We start from the raw sequence: 20,993 nt of genomic DNA, 5'->3' as shown, positions 1-20,993 counted from the left end.
ATGACTTGTGTAGGTTGAGGACAACACTGACTGCAGAGAGAGGATTGCATGCCTCAGTATGCCTTCTCTAACCATACTGCCATGCATACCAGCACTGACCCTGACCTGTAATTAACTGGCTTTATATACCATAATCCAAGAGGGCAAAAGCGGATCAAAAACGACTGATACTTCCCTTTTCCATGCTGGCTGGCTGGAGCCACGCTGTCTGTAGGAAAGGCATGATATGAACGTTCAGCTTTGTTTAGTGCTGTTCTTTTTTAACCCCCAATGTCACTTCTTTGTAACATGCTCTTCTGGGCGGGTCAGATTGTGAGTGACCTTGTCGTAGAATCCGCCGTACTGTACGTCGGTTGTGCAACAGCAGGGAGCAGAGCAGGACACGGCAGGGACTGACCGACCGACGCCTGCTCGCCAAATGCCAGCCAGCGTGTACGTACGCGCACGTGGTCCGGTCACGACCGGAGAGGTTGTACTGGGATAAGGTTGAGTTCCACATGGATTTAGACTACACGCGCTGCACTCAGTGGCCTGTAGGTGGTGCTGTTATCAGGACTGCAATCATCAGAAGAAAATGTAATGTAGCCCCCCGCCCCCACCTTGAGTTATCTATAATTGCATTTTCCGTTAAGGTTAATTTCTTATACTAATGCGAATACATTATATTTATTTGTTTATCTTGTGATGTGTACTGTACATGGGGTCAGCATTGGGTGTGGGGCTTGGTGTTGTACAGTAAGATACATGATATAAATATGTCCTACTATAACTGAAGACCATACTGTATAGTGTGTTTTGCACAAGTCCAATAAGAACACACACTGCTGATCTAAAATCTACAGTAATTTCCTGTGTATTAAAAAAAAAAAAAACTATATTGATATCATTAACTGCCGTGATGTATTAACCTCATGGCTGAAAACATTTTGTCAATGTATAAACCTTGGCTAATAATTGGGAAATTACGGTAAAGTCCCCCAATATCGTTTGGGCGTGTTAAATATAAACAGTAGCCCTGCTTCTGCAAGATATATATCATACTGTAACTGAAGACCATATAGTTCAGTATATATTGCACTATAAGTCCAATAGCAACACATACCGGCAATCTAAAATGTAAAGTCCCCCAACATGGTTGGGCGTGATGAATATAAACCGTAGCCCTGCTTCTGTTCTCTGTAGGAAGATTAGCAGAGTCCTCCTCGTCTTTAATGAGGCCTTTGAAGGGATGCCTCACAGAAGCTGTGATCTCTGAGCCAGATGTTGCTGTTGTTTAGTGTGAAACCTCACCCTGTGTGTGTTGTGTGTGTGTGTGTGTGTGTGTGTGTGTGTGTGTGTGTGTGTTTAAAGAAAACATTTGCCGTGTGTGTTTTGGATGTCGAGTTTCTCCGCAAGGTTACATCAGACTCTCACAGAGTGTCTTGTCATGGGATGTCTGCTAAATAATTGATCTGCACTTATATAGCAAGACCTGTGATGTAGAGACAAGAGTGAAACTCGATGTGTGCACTGCCGCCACTGCGCACAAATCAAATGTATGCCGATATGTAGCGTGGAGAGCCACTAGAATACTAATTTACTCAATAGGCTTCACAGTTTTTTTTTTTTGTCCGGGAACACTGGTGAAAAACAACTGCAGCATCTTTACAACGTTTGGGTCCAGGTGCCCACAGGAACCTGTGTTCCGATGTGATCCGTGTGATCCTAACTTCCTGATTCCACCACACGTCTCCCCCACTTGCTTCCTGTCACTCTTCAGGGTCCTTTCTGAATAAAGACAAATGCCCTGAAAAATATACTTTAAAAAGGCTTCAGGTGTTTTAGAAAGACTCTTAATTTGGTCTCTTACAGTGTTTGTTTGTGTTTGTATGTTGACAAATTCACAATTTTTTTTTCTTCCTCTCGTACTCTCGTACTCTCGCACTCCCTCTCTCTCTCTCTCTCTCTCTCTCTCTCTCTCTCTCTCTCTCTCTCTCTCTCTCTCTCTCTCTCTCTCTCTCTCTCTCTCTCTCTCTCTCTCTCTGCAGCCATACGTGAGTTTCCTTCGGACATGTTTACCAATGACGAGCGAAAGGGCGGTGCAGTCTTACTTCATATAGCGGCGGTAGGTGTGTGTGTGTGTATCTGTGGATGACTGTGATGTGGGAGTCTTATGCAAAACACCCACCCTTTTTTCTACCCTGCCCTCATTTGTCAAGTCTACTGACAGAAGTTGCTGTTGTGTTTTTCGCGTGCAGAAATAGCTCTGTTCTCCCGGAGTTTGTGTATCTGTCGAGGAGAACAGTGGAAGCCAGAGTCTGTTCCGCCATCACACTCCGATCCCATTTCTTCCTGTTACATTTTTAAAAACACTCTCTTAAGGGAGCTGTTCTGCGGAGATTTCGGAGACGAAAGGATTCCCCCAAGATTTTTTGTGTTTTGTGGTGGCTAAATACCGACTGACCGACTATAACCCGATAACTCATTACATTATTGGCAAAATCTTATTACATTATTGGTTCAAAAATTGTATTACATTATCGTCAAATTATTACATTTTTGGCTTTATTACAATGAAATTATCACGTTATGTCATTGTTACATTATTGGGCGTTTTTACATTATCGGCTGCTACAAACCCCTTAAAACATTAGCAATTAGATGAGTGAATAAATTGAGTATAAAATGACTTGTCTATCCAACATATGAATATTGCATAGTGTTGGACAGTCATGCTTTTGTATTAGTATACGAGCTCCTCAAATCCATGTTGTTTTTTCTGGCACCTTCCTTTACTAGTTGAACTAAACAGACTCCATGGGTGCCTCTCAACATCTCTCCTCGATCTCCGATGCTCGGCCCTCCAGGCTCGTTCCCACTGATCTATAACTAACACTGGATAGACTTTCCCCATTGTTGCCGCCCCATCATTCTTTATATAGATCAGTGAGGACGAGGACCGAGGAAGGAAGGGAGGATGTATAGAAGACCAAATGAGAGGCGCCCCATGTTGGTGTTGGGATCTCCTGCTCCCCCGTTTAGTGTTGTTTGACCTGCACTGGTCCCCCACTGGGGTTTATGTAGGAGCTCTTGAACGTCCACCATGTCTGTCAGCTGCTTGTTAGAGCCGGGAAAACGAGCGAGGCTGAAAAATAGCCGCGCTGCCCATCATTGACCCCCGCGAGACAAAATTTCATTGGTCGATCGCTTTCCCTGTACAAACAAAAGTCATCAGATTCCGAGCTACCGTAAGCCGAGAGGAAGTCAATAAAGACAAAGGCCAAGAGGGCCGGAACAGGCACCCGGGGCATCGGTGGTAGTGGGTGGTGGGGATTCTTCAGACTGCCCCCGGGGCTGCGACTGGGCTGTGTGGGCCTGGGGCTTAGAGGGGTGTGGGTGGGGATGTGCTGGGCCAGACATCCTGGATGTTTTGAGCTGGAAACTCATTATTGGCCCCAGGTGAGCTCACACAGACACACACACATACACACACACACACACACACACACACACGAGTCAGCCCACAGGTTTGGCTCGAAGCTGAAATACTGAGTCCTTTGGCACCCCTTGTGGACAAAGAATGGCATGGCCGCAAGCAAACCAGGCTGTGGGCGATGGATGAGCAAGTTCATAATGCCTCCTCCTTGGCCTGACGGAGAGCCCCGGTCATTTGTCATGCCGTAGACTAGAGTGTGGACGTGAATTGATCCGAGATGAAAATGGTCAGGGACGAATCGGTCAGTCGCTAGGGGTGAGCTGTGCGCTGCGTCCAGTTTGTCACTGATGATGTGTGTCAACCTTCTCTCCCTCAGAGAATGCGGGAACAATGCGCTTGAGACACACACACACACACACACACACACTTCACTGCTTATGGATTTGTCTCTCTCTGCTGCAGTTATTCTCTCTTGTGGACACTCACTTTTACACTCGAAAGCACATATGCAAACATCAGCTCGGTAGACCTCCTGACAGCTTGTATGAAAACAACAATAACACTCAGTTATTCATGCACGCTTGCATATAGAGTGCCCAGTGCATATGTGTGTGTGTGTGTATATAGCCACCCCCGCACATGTATAGCACAATACACACAGATGTATGTAAGTCATGCGTACCTAATCTCAGGGGACACAGCATATTAAAATACATCGCTGGGATTTTTCATGCCATGCAGGCATTTACATATAGATTTCAGGGATATGCACTGGCGCAGAAAGACAAGGCGCGCACAAACACACACACACACACACACACACACACACACTCACAGAGGAAGAGAGGACGTACACACGCACACTCACTCACCCACCCACACACACCCACCCACTGAAACGGAGTGTAATCTCCCTGACTAACTCTTCTGTTTCCTCTGTGTTAGGCACTCTACATGTTTCTGGCTCTTGCCATTGTGTGTGACGACTACTTCGTCATGTCCTTGGAGAAGATCTGTGAGGTACTGTACGCATGTCCCGCCGTCCCCTAGAGATCTGAACGCTCTTCCCTCATACTGAACATCTCTGTTCCACTAACACCTCCACTAAAGGAGGGAGTGGGGCCTTAACATTCTTCCCCAGCTGTTTGGGTGATAAACGCTTCTTTTAAACATCATTTAAGTTTACTCTTAAGTTTTTAATCTAGCCTACTACTACTTACATGCTTCTATATACTTGTTCTATATATATTTTGGTCTATCTTATGTTTATCTAATTGAAGTATACTATAGTAAAGTTCTTGCCATTTTGTTGATTTCTTTTATTGTTTTCTTTTTTCATCATTATGCCCAGTTTTATTATGTGACGGATATATGCTGTATTGGAGTGTGTGTAGTGTGTGATTGGTGTGTGTTGTGCAGTAATGGAGTGTGTGTAGTGTGTGTTGGTGTGTGTTGGTGTGTGTTGTGCAGTATTGGAGTGTGTGTAGTGTGTGATTGGTGCGTGTTGTGCAGTAATGGGGTGTGTGTAGTGTTTGTGATTGGTGTGTTTTGTGCAGTAATAAAGTGTGTGTAGTGTGTGATTGGTGTGTGTTGTGCAGTATTGGGGTGTGTGTAACTGGTGTGTGTTGCTGCTGTTGTGTCTGTAGAAATTGGACCTGAGTGTGTGTTGTGCAGTATTGGGGTGTGTGTAATTGGTGTGTGTTGCTGCTGTTGTGTCTGTAGAAATTGGACCTGAGTGAAGATGTGGCAGGAGCCACCTTTATGGCCGCGGGGAGCTCTGCTCCTGAGCTCTTTGCCTCTGTTATAGGTAACACACACACACACACACACACACACACACACACACACACACACACACACACACACACACTCTATAACTATAACGGCTCATTCATGCATGGTTTCTCATGAGCTGACGCAAACTTTGATGCAAAAACAAAGCGCTCATAAGTGTGATACTCATGTAACTGTCGGACTCCCGCTTGCACACACACACACACACACACACACACACACACACACACACGGTCACTAACCTTGGTCCTCTCCTGCTGCAGGTGTGTTTATCACCCATGGTGATGTGGGTGTGGGCACCATCGTGGGCTCTGCCGTCTTCAACATCCTATGCATCATCGGAGTGTGTGGGATCTTCGCCGGCCAGGTGCGTGTGTGTGTGTGTGTGTGTGTGTGTGTGTGTGTGTGTGTGTGCCCACGCGCTGAAATGGTGGTATCTGGTTGTATGAGTTGCATCAAATGTCTGTTATTGTTGTGTAAATCTGATATTTATCAAGTAATCAAATAATGAACTTTATTTTTGTGATTGTTCACGGGTTTTTTCCCACAAGGGTTATGGTATGATAAAACTGAAACTTGACACTGACCAATTGTCATGTGTTCCTGTGCCTCTGTGGCGTCTCCTTAACATAGGTGTGTGAGTGGCTGTGTGTGTGTGTGTAGGTGTGTGTGTGCCTCTGTGGCTTCTCCTTAACATAGTATTGTTAGTCTCGTATGGGGTAATGGACAGCTGTCTTCTGGAGCCGTCTGAGGTCATAGTGAACCACTCACCTCCAGAAATAACAAGCATGTAGTGCGGGCTTGGGTTTGAGCATCAGGTTTATTTCACACTGGCAGTGCAGCCTGTGTGTGTGTGTGTTCAAAGAACAGTGTTCAAGAGAGTACAGAAGGTCAGTTGGGTAGATTCAGGTGAATTGCTACGATTTGAGCCAGATCTCTTCTCAGTTCTTTTTGAAATAGTTTGCTGTTTTGGCCAGAGGGAGCTGGTGGGGGCCATTGCTGGTGGCAAACGTCTTTAAATGTGTCAAGAGTGCCAGATGGATTTTCTCAACAACTGCCACGCCCTGTCATAGTCAATCTAGCTCATCCATAGACAGGCACTGTCTTGTGTTGTGCTGCAAGGATTGCCATAAAGCTATTGTTTTTTTTTTTTGCTGACATAGTTTCCTCTGTTAAGAATGTGTTGCATTCTAGTGAGACTTGGAATATTTGCCGAGGCTTCAGGGCAGTAGATGTCAAATCCAAGGATTGAACAAGCTGTTCCATCTCAAATGGCTGTCATTGACTTCGGCTGCAGCTCCAACAGTAGTAATCCAATTCCTTCACCTTCACTAAAGCTGAGCTGGCTTCATCCCAGGCCATGAGCACGTACATACACGCCATCTCTCTCACCTTTTCTCCACCCTCCTGACCACTAGGTGGTGATGTTGACCAAGTATGCGGTGTTCCGGGACTCCATCTGCTACACCTTCTCAGTGGTGGCCCTCATCGTGGTGAGTCTCCTCCGCCCCTCCATCTCCACCTCCACCACAACACTCCTCCTTCTCCTCCGCCCCTCCATCTCCATCTCCACCACAACACTCCTCCTTCTCCTCCACCTCTTCCCTCCACACCTCCGTCTAATGCTGTTCTTTCTCCATTCTCTTCCCCCTTTAGTTCATCTATGATGAGAAGATTGTATGGTGAGTGTCTGCATGGCCGTTGGGAGCTTCAGTGCAATGCAATGTTTGTGGGACTGTTACCCATGTCAAGACATACCGTCTTTGCACTTATACATGCTGTAATCACCCTTTTGGTTAGTTAGGGAGACATGAGTTATGCATACAGTAGAAACCCAAGCCACAAAGTACAAAAGTACAGTTAGGATGACTTAAACCAAACTCAAGCTAAGTCTAGGCTACATGGTTCTGGTTTCTTATTCTGATGATCATTTCCCTTTTTGTGTTGTCCTCCAGGTGGGAGGCTCTGATCCTGGTAGTAATGTACTGCTTCTACATTCTCATCATGAAGTGAGTACTCATTATCACCCTCAATTCTCTTCCATTGAAGTAGCACAATGTAGCAATTCTCCTTTCTGTGAATATGCAGCATATTGGGTACCCATGTAGTGCCGAGGGGGTACCCCAATTCATGTAAAACTGACAAAAGGGTTATGCTCCTACCCGTAATGACCTTGCATGGCACAAGTCCAGACGTTCTGGCTCCGCGTCTGGCAATAAAGAGAATGGAGTCTCTGATATTACAGTCAGTGTAGCGTCAAAATGAGGTTAGAGACCATTTTAAGGTCAAATAACTATGTTGTGTTGCTTAGCACTGAAGAGTTTTACACAGAGCTGTGTAAGTATGTGTGTATGTGTCGGCGGCTGTTTTTCCTTTCCTGACTGGGCTAGTGTCCTCCTGCATAGCGTGCAGAGAGAGGCGGAGAGCTGTGCGCTAAGCTTATTTGGCACTCCTACTTTAATTTGGAGTGAAATTTGTGTGTGTGTGTGTGTGTGTAGACACGTGTACAGGGCCACTCTTGTGTGCACACCCTCACACACAAACACACAAACACTCGGACGCCTTACACAGAGTGTAAGAATGTGCAAAACCTCCCATATGGTCGCCAATCTCATATAAACATGGTCACCCATCAACAACAACATTGTTTACAACATTTGTTTATTACTTGATTACAGCTGGCCTTTCTTCCATGTCAATAGTGTACAGTTTTCCATGCAAATGATTCATCTATCTAAACCGTGAGCAGATGGATATATTTCCTAACATCTGGCTGGGCAGAGTTCCAGCAGCCAATTATGAGTTCGTAATCAGTGGGTATAGTTAAAGAGCTTCTCAGCCATCCTTGAAGTCACACACCATAATTGCACAATATACTGATGTTGTGGCCTTATTAACATCTGGTGGCTTTCATAATGGTTCCTCATGCTGAGTGGAATTGGATTCCAATATGAGCTACAGTATGTGTCACTATTGATGCTTCTCCCAATATCCCGGTTCATAAAGTCAAATTTTATAAACTAAAAATTCTTCCCTTTAGCTCGCCAACTCGGTAAAGTCAGCAAAGTTATTGCGGACGGGTGTTCCAAGCTTTCTTTTTGTCTTTAATGAAGGCACGAGGAAGATGAATAATATAAATGAATGTTGTGTCTTAATATTTCTTATTGAAATCCTTTTCTACTCTAAGCTTTTTCCCCCTCCTCCTGCATTGTTCTTTTTTGTGTCTAATTAGGCGTTAGGCATAGGCTGCACACTTAAGTCAGACACCAAACACAAGCTGACCTCTTTTGATCATAAAGTTTTTCGTCCATTTTTTTTTTGATGATGATGAAATAGAAGTAGTTTCAAGTACGTACTGTAGCCTACCCCATCACTGTGCATTTATGAGTAGCTTTGATTTCTTTTTTCATTTATCTTTATTCATGTAACTCTGCCTGCTGCTGCTCATCCAACAGAAGTCCGACCGTGTTTTAATGTCCATTTAAGCACATCTGAGTAATAACGAATAACGACGGTTATTAAAGCACATTTGTGTCGTCGTGTATGAAGTCCTCAACTCCTTGTGATCCATGTTTTTATAAGCGCTTGTACACACACGTGTGAGTACTGCGTCTTGAACCGATGCGCATCGTGCTGCCGTCATCTCAGCCTAGCGCTCCTAGCAGATGCTGCGTTAGTCATGACCTGAGTCATGCGTTCATATACGGATAATCGGAACGCCACGTGACCCGACGCTGAACCAGAAAACTCCCTGACATGGAAGAGCATTAGTCAATCCCAGAGCCACCTGGAGCTTCAGTTTTAATGCGTTGTTCGTGGCGACCTCCGTAGATGGGATTCAGCCAGGAATACCTCAGGTCATGAGGAGAGAGGGGGGAAAAAAAACCCCGAAACTTTTTCTGAAGACATCTGAGGGATTTAGACGGACAGGCAGGCCGCCGGATCTGCGTGTTTGTGCGCTCAGTGCAGCTCGACAAAGACAGAAGGTCTCATTTGTATTCTCGTCTTTTTCATGCCTGTCCAAAAACTTGCTCTCTCCTGACTCACAGATACTGAATTATAAATAAAGCCGCGTCGCACCGCTTCAGCTCCAGCTCGGTCTTGGACCGGCTCGGCGTTACCACGGGCCTCATGCTGAATGTTTCAGGCAGGCGTACACCTGAGAGATCCGAGTTTGGCGCTTTTGAAATGCCGCAGCGCCAAGACCTACTTTTCCATAGCAGAGGGAGTGCTTGTGCTTTCAAAGCCTCACGCGCTTGCTTGTTTATTTGAGGTTGTGTGCTTTCCACGTCGCACAACCTTAGTGGAAGTACTTCTTTTCTCCTTTTTTGTGTTCTTGGGAAAACAATAACTAAAGAACTTAAGTTAATTTGTGTTCTATTACCTAATGAACAAAATGGATTGTTACATTTTTTGAAGGAAGTAAATCTATATGAGTTAGTTCTTATTAGAATCCAGTTCCACTTATAAACAAAATCAGTAGAACTTGAAGCTAGGAATAGTGTACTGTATATCTGTGTGTCTGTTTGTCTCTGTCTTAGCTATTGTTGTGTATTGTAGTGCATGTCTATGTGTCTGCTTTTCTGATTGCCTTATTGTTCTGTATTCGTTTTTGTTTTGTATTTTGTTCACCCCCTTTCACTTTAATGTCCCCATGCTGTTACTCCCCTTCCATCCTAAGGACCGCAATGGAAACAAGCCTTTGGGCTTTATTGTGTTTTTTATATCCTTTTGAACACTTGATGTTCAATAAAGTTTCAATCAATCAATCAGTCAATCAGTAGTCATATCTGCTTGTTTCTCCTTCCCTTGACAGATTTAACAGCTCTATACAGAGGCTGTTCACCGGCAAAGGGAGCAAGAATGTTGCCAACGGAAACGCCGCCAGTGGCAGCGAGATGGAGGATGGTAATGGTTGCTATGACAATGTTTGGGATGACCCCACCCTGCCATTGCTGGGCACAGGTAAGGCTGACCAGACAGGCTGACTGAGAGAGGCAAGACATCCTGCTTTGAGTTGGATATGTTGAAGGCCCTGTAGTTTGGTGGATATACATTATGCGAGTGTGAAAAGACCCTTTTATCTAAGTGCAGAAAACTAAACAGATTTTAGTACTTTGTAGTTTAGTTCCTTCCATGTGAGGGACTTGGGGTTTGTTATTTGAACGAGCATGTCACAACAGCCAAGCAAAACCTTGTATTTAGAGTGAGACTATTACAGTACATTCCTTGAGCAAAAGTTTTAGGATTTCTTGAGGACAAGTGTGTGGACAAATGACTACTGCAAGCACTCCTCCTTCGCCACCTCTGTCCTGCTTCTGCCCTCTGCTGGCGTGGAGGTAAAAAATCTAAACCTTTCTTCTATTGTGCTTTTCTCTCATTCAGTCTCTCCCACTTTCTTTCTTTCGCCTGTGCACAATTTACTAGCCAAATCCTCCCAGATTAGCGCTCACTCACTTCCTTAGCCAATTCAGCTCATTGTTGCGTAGCCTTCTCCACCGGCTCATTGACTGGCTCACGCACTCTTGCTGTTAGTATTCGCGTATTCAGTCTGTCACTCTGTGATTGTGCTGCTGACACATAAAGATCTCATTTGGACTCCTCCTCTGTGCTGACGTTAATCTGACTGCGCCTCTTCTGATTTTTTTCACCCTCTCCTTTCCGACCTCTCCATGCCTGTCTGTTCAGCCTTACTAAAGCCAGCTCAGCTTCTTGCCTTTTGCTCTGTCTGTGTGTGTGTGTGTGTGTGTGTGCGAGAGTGATAATTGGAGCTTGTGCAGTGTAACTTCTGTCCTCTTGCTGACACTTGAAACTGATTCTCATTTTGAAATGGGTCCGTACTCTGCTCATTGCCTTCGCAGCCCTATGCGCATAGAAGGCCTTTGTTAGATCGACCACGTATGTTAGTAAAATTTAATTGATTCAGAGCAGCCAGTAAAAAAATGTAGCACTTGGCTTAATGCCGGTCATTGATGTACTGTCACTAAATTTGTTTGTGGATATTGGTGGGCGATTTCTTGTCTGATTGCCATGTGTGGTGGAGCACTTGAGGTGTGTGTGTGTGTGTGCGTGTGTGGATGTGTGAATATGAATGTATATGTTGTGACCGTTTTCCTGCTCATCACACACAGTGAAGCCCACTAAGGCCTACAGCCGTGGCTCGGTGGTGATGGTGGATGAGATCATCAATGCGAGCCCTCCCAAGTACCGCTTCCCCGAGGCCGGCTTGCGTGTCATGGTCACCAACCACTTTGGCCCCAAGACCCGTCTTCGCATGGCCAGCCGACTCATCATTACGGAGGTATGAGGAAGCTGAAGGACCTGAAGGCAATGAGCTATTTCTGCGCACATGTACCCACAGTCACGCGTAGTGCAGGACAGTGTTGCAAGCTCAGATATGACCAAGTGCAAGTCCAGTGTGTGTTTTATGTGTGATCTTTACATGATGATGAACGATCAGAGCTACATGTGAACAGGCTCAGATATGACCAAGTGCAACTCCAGAGTGTGCTTTATGTGTGATCTTTACATGATGATGAACGATCAGAGCTACATGTGAACAGGCTCAGATATGACCAAGTGCAACTCCAGAGTGTGCTTTATGTGTGATCTTTACATGATGATGAACGATCAGAGCTACATGTGAAAAGAGCAAGTGCAACTCCAGAGTGTGTTTTATGTGTGATCTTTACATGATGATGAACGATCAGAGCTACATGTGAACAGGCTCAGATATGACCAAGTGCAACTCCAGTGCGTGTTTACTCATGATGTTTACATGACGAACTGTCATCGCTACATGTGAACAGGCTCAGCTCAGCCGACAATAACGTCTTAACGTCTTAATTTGTTTACATTTCATTTGCCCAAGAGTATTTTTTTTCTCGTTATTTTAGCTTTGCTTTTTTACAGTTTTGTCTGTTGATGCTGTGTTGATGCGTTATAGCTCTCCCTTTCTCTCCCCCTCTTTCTCTTTCTCTATCTCTTTCTCTATCTCTTTCTGTGTGTGTGTGTGTGTGTGTGTGTGCGTGTGTGTTTTGTCTGGCAGCGTCAGAAGCTGGTGCAGGCCGCCAACGGGGTGGAAACGGCCGTGGTGGACGGCAAAACTGACATTGAGAACGGCAACGTGCCCGAAGACAAGCCCAGCGAAGAGGAGGAGAGCGAGCTGACCTCGCCGTTCAGTATACCACGTGAGTGATGGAGAGAGAGAGAGCCAGAGAGAGAGAGACACACACACACACACACACACACACACACACACACACACACACACACACAGAGAGAGAGACACAGAGAAAGAGAGGGAAAGACACACACACACACACACACACACACACACACACACACACAGAGAGAGAGAAAGAGAGAGAGAGAGACACACACACAGAAAGAGGGAGAGAGAGACCGAGAGAGAGCTAGAGAAAGAGATGGACAATAGAGCAGGCCAGATGAAAGTGAAGTGGTAGAGAGGGATGCATGGAGGGGTGTTGAGAGACGAGTGGAGGATGGAGGGAGAGATGAAGCACCACAGCAGAGGACTGAGGACAAAGGGAAGGATAGAGACCTAGAGGAGAAAGAGGGGACGAAAGGAAGGAACAGAGGGAGGAGAAGAGAGGGATGAAGGGATGAAGATTATAGGGAGCGAATGGTCGGGGTGTGTGAGGTGGAGGAGTGTGTCCAGCTGCTAGGGCAATGTCAGAATTATCAATGGAGATGTCTGAAGAACACTCCTATCCTAAACTGCTCCTTCAGTACTCACACACACACAATGTTTGATGCTAATATGGTGTGGGCCTCCAGACTGTCTGTTTGTGTCTGTACACATTTCTGCACTAATTGAAATAGTAAACACCAGCACACTCCTAGAGATTTGTCCTGTGATTGGCCGACTTTCTCTCTGAAGTGCCACAGCTCTGACGGGAGCCATTAGCAACTCCCAGTCATGAGTCTAAGGCCCCGTCCTCCTCTTCTCATCCCCTGGTGTGTGTGTGTGTCTGTGTGTGTGTCTGTTGTGTCTGTGTGTGTCTGTGTGTGTCTGTGTGTGTCTGCGTGTGTCTGCGTGTGTCTGCGTGTGTCTGTGTGTGTCTGTGTGTGTGTGTGCACGCGTGTCTGTGTGTGTGTGTGTGTGTGTGTGTGTGTGTGCGTGCAGGAGGCTGTATGAACAAGATCAAGTGGCTGATCTCGTGGCCGCTGCTCCTGCTGCTCTTCTTCACCATCCCCAACAGTGCCAAGCCGCGCTGGGAGAAGTTCTTCATGCTCTCCTTCATCCTCTCCACCGTCTGGATCGCCGTCTTCTCCTACTTCATGGTGTGGATGGTGAGTGCACCGGCCGTGTGTGTGTGTGTGTGTGTGTGTGTGTGTGTGTGTGTGTGTGTGTGTGGTGTGTGTGGTGTGTGTGGTGTGTGTGGTGTGTGTGGTGTGTGTGGTGTGTGTGGTGTGTGTGGTGTGTGTGGTGTGTGTGGTGTGTGTGGTGTGTGTGGTGTGTGTGTGGTGTGTGTGGTGTGTGTGGTGTGTGTGGTGTGTGTGGTGTGTGTGGTGTGTGGGGTGTGTGGGGTGTGTGTGGATCGCCGTCTTCTCCTACTTCATGGTGTGGATGGTGAGTGCACCGGCCTCTAGTGTGTGTGTGTGGATCGCCGTCTTCTCCTACGTCATGGTGTGGATGGTGAGTGGACCGCCTCTAGTGGCCCCTGCTTTTATAGGCACAGGGAAGGTGTGTGTGTGTGTGTGTGTGTGTGTCTGGATCACGGTCTTCTCCCATTTCATGGTGTGGACGATGAGTGGACTTGTCGACTGGTGGTGGCCCTACTTATAGCCACTGGGAATCAATGCTGTGTCTGTATCTAAAAGTGTCTGTGTATTGACCTCGTGAAAAATGTCCCAAAATGTCCACCAACCTCCATGGCATGAGGGTCAATGAGGATGCCAAGGGTAATGGATTCATAAACACTATCTGCGTATGAGAAGTGTGTATGGGGCGTGCTGTGGCGCAGCAGGCTACAGCGCCCGTACCATTTACGGGTCAGAGTGCCCATGGGGACCCAGGTTCGAATCCGGCCTGCGGTCATATCCCAATCCCACCCCATCTCTCTCTCCCACTTGTTTCCTGTCTACCTCTTCACTGTCCTATACTAATAAAGGCAAAAAGGCCAAAAAAATATACTTAAAAAAAAAAAAAAAAAGAAGTGTGTATGCATGTGGAAGCTCTCTAGTAACCAAATACTTCAATAGCTGCAGGCTTCCTTCTGGTTGTGTGTCAGGAATACACAGCATATTTGAACAATTTCTAAACATCAAGGGATAATAATCCTCAAGTTCATAATGTGGATTTCTTGGGTCTTCTCATCTTCTCACTCTGACACTTGCTTTTTTTTTTTTTTTTTACTCTGCATGATGCAACTGCACCCAATCCTGCATGTATGTAGAAGAGTTTCACAGGATTTGCTGGTGGAGCAAGTGGAGGTCCCTCTGAGCTTTACTCAGACAGATGGGGAAAGGTTTCCAGATCAGTTTTAAAAGCAGAGCGCGTGACTGATATAGCACCACATCAAAAGAAAACGTACATGATCTGCCTGTGACGCAGCTACATTTCTACAAAGGGCGTGGAGCCATGGGTATGCTCAATGTAATCTTTAGAGGACTCGCAGCGGGATTTTCTGTTGTGAGGGCAAAAAGACATCTGATACTGTGTGACTGAAGAGCTTAAGTAAGTTGCCTTTTAAATACATCACTGGGATCAAAGGGTAACTCCAGCATCCTTTAATTCTGAACCTTATGTTTTAGATGTGTTGAAGTAGCGCTGCACGATTTGGGGAAAATGTCTAATTTTCTGACACTGTGATTGCGACCATGATTTTTGATTGTGAATGATTTGATTCCGTTCATTATTGTAAAATGCCTCAGCTCACTATTGGAAAATGCCCCCCCTTTTATGACTTTTTATGATATAAAAGTCATAAATGTGACAACATTTTTGCTGTTGTGCTACAGTAATCTGGCAGCCCTAGTGTTAAGTCTATACTTTCAGTAGGTACAAAATCAATGACAATCGGTGCAGATTGACCGAAGTTGCTCCGAAAATGACGTTCAGGGGGCCATCAGCGCAAACACACGATTGGTGGACAGGGGCCCAAATACTGGCACTGAGTTCACTTAGCCATTGCAAGCTTTCTGGGTATGTGGTCACATCAAAGTCAACCACTGACCAGACTCAACGTGTCATTTCGAGGGTCAGCCATCATGGACAGAATGTAGAGGAGTATTGAAGTGTCCTTGAGCAAGACCCTGGCCTGAACCCTAAACTGTTCTCGATGTGCTAGTTGACACATTGCTTGACAGCCTCTGTTATTAGTGTGTGAATGGGTGGATGTGAGGCATTACTCTGTGCTGCGCGTTGGGTGCTAAGAGGCGTACAAGACTGTTTATGTAAAAACTATATCAGTGCTAAATAAAATGTTTACTAGCGACCATGAAATGTGTTGCAATCCATATAGGATCTTGGGCGTGTCGTATTCTAAATGTAGCCTACCGTATTCACTTGAGCTTTTTTTTTGGCCTCCTGATCTCTGGATTGATACGATTGTCCATAGAAATCATCGTCTGAAAATCAATGTAGGTTGAAGTTAGTTGTGCACGTAAATGTAACGGTTAATGTTTGAGGTCTTAAAATTTGATTTGAGAAGGTGAAAAGATTAAACATTTTTAAGGTTTTAAAAGATATTGACTTTGAGTTCTGGAATCCTATGTGTAGGCCTTCCCTGCACATAACCAGTTATAGTAGCATTGTGCAGAGTCTTGCCAAGTGCAAAATGCCATTTAAATATCAATGATAAATGTTTTTTTTAATTCTGATTCCAGGTAACGATCATCGGATTCACACTTGGCATTCCCGATGTAATCATGGGAATCACTTTCCTGGCTGCCGGCACCAGTGTGCCAGACTGCATTGCCAGTCTCATCGTGGCACGGCAAGGTACGCTTCAGTCAATCAATCAACCTGCCACTGGCACCATCAAATGGGACAAAGCATGACAAGGCCTCAACACTAGACTGATAAGTCCAAAAAGATCAAATACTAGGAATATATTGATATTGGATGTGTTAAAACTAAAGAGTAAGATCAGAGATGCACCGTAGAGTGTTTGATCCCACTCCAATCAAGGAGATTTGACATGGCTTGTGTGCCTTTCAGTTGAGCTTCAGTTTTATTTTTATTTTTTGTATTTTGTTTGAAGGCAGAGTTTGTCAGATGATGGCAAGCGTGCGCGTTCATCTCACTGTGAATTTCACTCAAAATCCCATTGATGTGCCAAATTTGATTTTTGGAATGATCATTTCAGTCTACTGCCAGTCAACCACCTTAGAAGGATGTGTTTCAGTTCAATCTTGGCACAAGCACTTGGGCATGCAAAAAGGTCACCTTGGCTAAAATACTCTTTTTTTAAAAAAGAAATGGCTCCCACTCAGGCCTAATGCTGTAGTCTGTGCCATATTGCACAACCTAATCAAAAGTGAACTGTCTGGTGAAATGTAACCCACACAGGCAAACCACACTGTACGCTGTAAGCATAGTAGTAGAGGTAATGAATTGCTGGGGATTTTCTGGAGTATCTTTGATTGGGTGAAGGAAGATAATGCAATTATAATTCTGATATCTGAATCTGAGGGCTAAGTGCTATATCTGCACTCCAGTTACCATATCTCATCGTGATTCATATATAATTTATAAAACTCAAATTAAAGTACCTCAATATAAAATACCAATATCAAGTTCTTGCTCATTATCTTCACACAACATATTATCTCCTGTGTTTAGTCTGAATAAATGCTAAATCAGACGGGCGTGTTGTTTTCAGGTCTCGGGGACATGGCCGTGTCCAACACCATTGGCAGTAATGTGTTTGACATCTTAGTGGGCCTGGGTGTTCCATGGGCTCTTCAGACCATGGCAGTGGACTACGGCTCAGAGGTAAGGACAAACATCATGTGTTGGTTTACTTTAGGGGTAAGCACTACCGTAGGCACATGTTCAAACACACAAGCTATGACTATGCCTGTGCCCGTTGTTTTCTCGATCATGTTAATATTGCCTGACAGGAAAGTGGCCATGCCATTGGGAGCCTAGATAATTATCATGGAGTGATTGATATTCTGTGATCGTAAACGTGTACACCTGAAATGGTCAGGCTTTTAACTCCTGATGGCAATGAACCTTCCTAATGTATCGGTTGCCTTTTGAGATGGACCTTGCTTGCACTGGTTTGAGCTGGACCTTGGCCTCTCCACATTAACGCATAATTACATAAATCAAAATGGCGGGAGGTCGTAGGGTGGTCGCAAATGCTGGTGATTCTCACTTAGCCATTTGCTAAGTCTCATTACTCTCGCTCTCTCTCTCTTTCTCTCTCTCTCTCTCTCTGTGTGTGTGTGTGTGTGTGTGTGTGTGTGTGTGTGTGTGTTTGTGTTATAGGTTCAGATTAACAGTCGAGGGCTTGTCTACTCCGTGGTGCTGCTGCTTGGCTCTGTGGCATTAACAGTAAGTATACCGATGAAATCTCAAAGTTAAGGCAGCAGGTGCTCTTTACTTCATTAAGCCACAACGGCACATTACACAGGACAGGAGGCCAGTACATCACTTGACACCTCTGTTTGTGTTTGTACCAATTTCATTTGCTGCACAAAAAAATCTCTCTGAATATATTATAATACTGCCCTATGCTTCCAGAGAGCAGTTAAACAACCTGATTTTATATATATATATATGTGTGTGTGTGTGTGTGTACACTTAAATTTGTTTTTTAGCTCATGGTTTGCAATTCATGTTGCAATTATGATGATTATTTTAAATCAAGCATTGGCCTTATGCTTTACGTGTGTGACTATAATTATACAACTAATGGCAGTCTGTCGCCTTGATGAGGCTTAACTGAGGGACACAAATTGCGTACAACCTGTACAACCTGTGAATGTTGTCGTGCTGATTCATAGGCAGTTTCACTCTCGACACCAATCAGGAAATTAGCTTGGTGCTGCGGTGGTCACATTTTTCTAGTAACTTCAGCAGCCAATCCAAATGCATCACACTAAACATATGACATTAAGCTTGCATTTCAGCAATCCCACTTAAATGCACTTATGCAGTGATCCACATCAGTAGTGCTCTCTAAACCCTTAAAAACAAACTCAAAGCTCAAAATATAGAAAAATGTTACAGACATAAGAGTATACATATCCAATGACTCGGTTATAATTGCTCAACACAAAGCGATATTAATTGTTTTTAATTTTTAGGGTTTAAAGATCTCTACTCTGACTCTCTGATTTTTAGAGATTGTTCTCTTTTGCAGAGCGTAAAATAAGGAAAGTATTATGATTGACAGCTAATTTAGCTCTTCATCAGGAATCATGTTCAAATGAATAGTCTCTAAATAAATTAAACACCCTCATTAATTACATCTAAATTTAGGAGGGAATCAAGTCCTCACTTAATGAAAATGAGTCTTAATGTGCCAGTCAAGCCTCTCAGTCTCACACACACACACACACACACACATTCATTCATAAAAGTTTGATGAGCGGCTGAGGCTGAGGCTCAGATCTCTTCCACTGGACTAGAGTTAATTAAGGTGCGATGAGAGGAGAGGACTGTGGCCGTCCTGCTCTCTGACCCGTTCTGCTATATGGCTGTAAGGGGAACGCAGCGAGAGGACCTCAGGTTGGGTATTCTTGGACAACAAGGGCACTGAACTGTGGGAGTTGAAGTCTACAGGCTATTCTACATCTAAGCCTTGCCAGCTTTACACCTAAACCCTTGAGAAGAAAAGAAACCCACTGCAGTAGTCATAGAAGTCCAGATATTCTATGTACTGTACAGTATGTTCATGCAGAATTCTACAAGGAATCAGTAGACATCAATAAGTCGTGATCTAGAAAGTGTTCTATCTAATTGGTAGATAGTTTGGACTGTGTGTAGGAACTGTCATACTTTGACTTTTTGCCGGGTAGATGTGCATGTAATTAATAAATCTCAAAGTCAGTCTGGTCACAGTTGAATGTGAGTGATGACAACACCACTGCAATGTTGTGTTCCACAATATCTGACAGCAAATGTTTTGCTGTGAGAATGACCTACTCGTGTGTAGGCTAGCCCAGCCAACACCGAGCTGATTCACCGTTTAGTTTGGGGATGCTTCTTTCACATCTGAATTACCAAGGGCCTTAAAACTTAACCTGATCAATTAAACTCTTGCCAAATCTTTTTGGTGCCAGAAATCTTTCTCTGTAAACAAAGTATTGAAATGCAGTTGTTTGCTCTTGTTTATCAGCATACCCACTGGAAGTGTTCAATTGTAGTGTTAATCATACTCTACTGTCTGTCATCATATAAGGCCCGCCCCATGCTGGATAAGCAGTTGTGATTGGTTCCTGCGTTTTGATGATTCAGAAATGGGCTCAAAAGATCAGGTAGCCAGGCAGATACTGTATACTGGGCACAGTGGGCAGATACAAATGTGCTCATAGATTCACCTGGGCTCACCTAGGCTAACAAAGTAGACTGTCAGTTACTGAATTTTGGAATATTTCTCGAAGATTTAGATGTTTGTGGGGATTGTGAATCCCAAACTGCTTGAGAATTCTGGTGCTGAGATTCTGTGCGGGCAACTCATGGCTCCCGTTCTGTCTCTGGCAGGTTCTGGCGATCCACGTGAACAACTGGAAGCTGGACCTGAAGCTGGGCATCTATGTGCTGCTGCTCTACGCGGTGTTCCTCTGCTTCTCCATCATGATCGAGTACAACGTCTTCACCTTCGTCAACCTGCCCATGTGTCAGGGGGACTTCTAGACGGCCAGGCACTCGACCGACCCGTCTTTGTCGGCCTCTCGGCCTCTGTCCCCAAACCCCACCTCGGATGTCCTCCGATGCCCCACGACCAAAACCACCCGGCCAACCACCATTGGCTGTGAAGCGTCTTGGTGTCCCCATACACTCATTGAATCCGAGACTCCTACGGGACCCATGTTTACCTTTCCTGTTCTCTCAGTCTGTTGTTCACACGGTCACTTTCTTTTTCTAGAATACTTTCCTCCATCCTCTCCCCTTCATTGTCCTCTGTTGGTATTTTTCTTCCGTGTAGATTGGGGGAAAATGTATATATTTGTGTGAACTTGTCTGATTTTCTGTCATGGTCTTTTTATTTTTCTGTTTCCTGTTTTGTCTTCATCCTTAGTGTCCTCAGTGCCACCCTCTCCTCTCCTTTCCTTTCCTCTCCTCTCCTCTCCTCTCCTCTCTGGCATGTCCTCCCTTTGTTCTCCTCTTCTCTCCTTTTCTCCTGAAGAACCAGTTCCATCCCATGGAGGAGGAACTTCTCCTTGGCAGCTCTCCACCTCCTCGGGGTCTCCTCTTCCTCCTTTTTTCCTCCTCCTCTTCCTCCTCCTCCTTCTCCTCCTCCTCTTCTTGTGACCTTAGGTCAACCACAAGTGGATCATCTTTCCTGCCAAAACCAAAAAAAAAAGATAAAACTGCATGCGTGCTCCTTTTCTTCTCTCTTGTCAAATACCCCCATGCCCTTGCTCACCAAGGCACTTTCTGTTACATAGTGTTCAGTGATTTTTTTCTTTCTTTTCTTTTCTTTTGCTTTCTGTCCACTTCTTGACAACTCTAGAGAGTGGGGGCCTTGAGTCTGCAGCACTGCACAACGTGGAGATCTAAACATATCATAAATATCTCATCTCTTTTTGTATCAATACGTTTGAATTGTTGTCATTTGTTTTTCTCCCATAAACAAAG

At 44.8% G+C, this 20,993-nt stretch overlaps 1 protein-coding gene across 1 annotated transcript in view; it reads left to right on the top strand.

Moving 5' to 3' along the window:
- LOC134098231 (sodium/potassium/calcium exchanger 4-like) overlaps window positions 1-20,759 on the top strand; it is a 47,356-nt gene extending 26,597 nt beyond the window's left edge. Inside the window, exons 3-17 of the mRNA XM_062551237.1 lie at window positions 2,028-2,104; window positions 4,361-4,435; window positions 5,138-5,222; window positions 5,473-5,576; window positions 6,628-6,702; window positions 6,866-6,891; window positions 7,165-7,218; window positions 10,026-10,174; window positions 11,341-11,510; window positions 12,258-12,399; window positions 13,359-13,525; window positions 16,064-16,178; window positions 17,062-17,174; window positions 17,676-17,741; window positions 19,896-20,759. Coding sequence (XP_062407221.1) covers window positions 2,028-2,104; window positions 4,361-4,435; window positions 5,138-5,222; window positions 5,473-5,576; window positions 6,628-6,702; window positions 6,866-6,891; window positions 7,165-7,218; window positions 10,026-10,174; window positions 11,341-11,510; window positions 12,258-12,399; window positions 13,359-13,525; window positions 16,064-16,178; window positions 17,062-17,174; window positions 17,676-17,741; window positions 19,896-20,048 — 1,571 coding nt within the window. The 3' untranslated portion in view covers window positions 20,049-20,759. The remainder of the gene's footprint in view (window positions 1-2,027; window positions 2,105-4,360; window positions 4,436-5,137; window positions 5,223-5,472; window positions 5,577-6,627; window positions 6,703-6,865; window positions 6,892-7,164; window positions 7,219-10,025; window positions 10,175-11,340; window positions 11,511-12,257; window positions 12,400-13,358; window positions 13,526-16,063; window positions 16,179-17,061; window positions 17,175-17,675; window positions 17,742-19,895) is intronic.
- The last annotated feature ends 234 nt before the right edge of the window (window positions 20,760-20,993 follow it).

The sequence above is a fragment of the Sardina pilchardus genome, chromosome 12 (genome assembly GCF_963854185.1).
Source record: "Sardina pilchardus chromosome 12, fSarPil1.1, whole genome shotgun sequence".
NCBI classification, from domain to species: domain Eukaryota; kingdom Metazoa; phylum Chordata; class Actinopteri; order Clupeiformes; family Clupeidae; genus Sardina; species Sardina pilchardus.
This window is presented reverse-complemented; position numbering and strand designations above follow the sequence as displayed.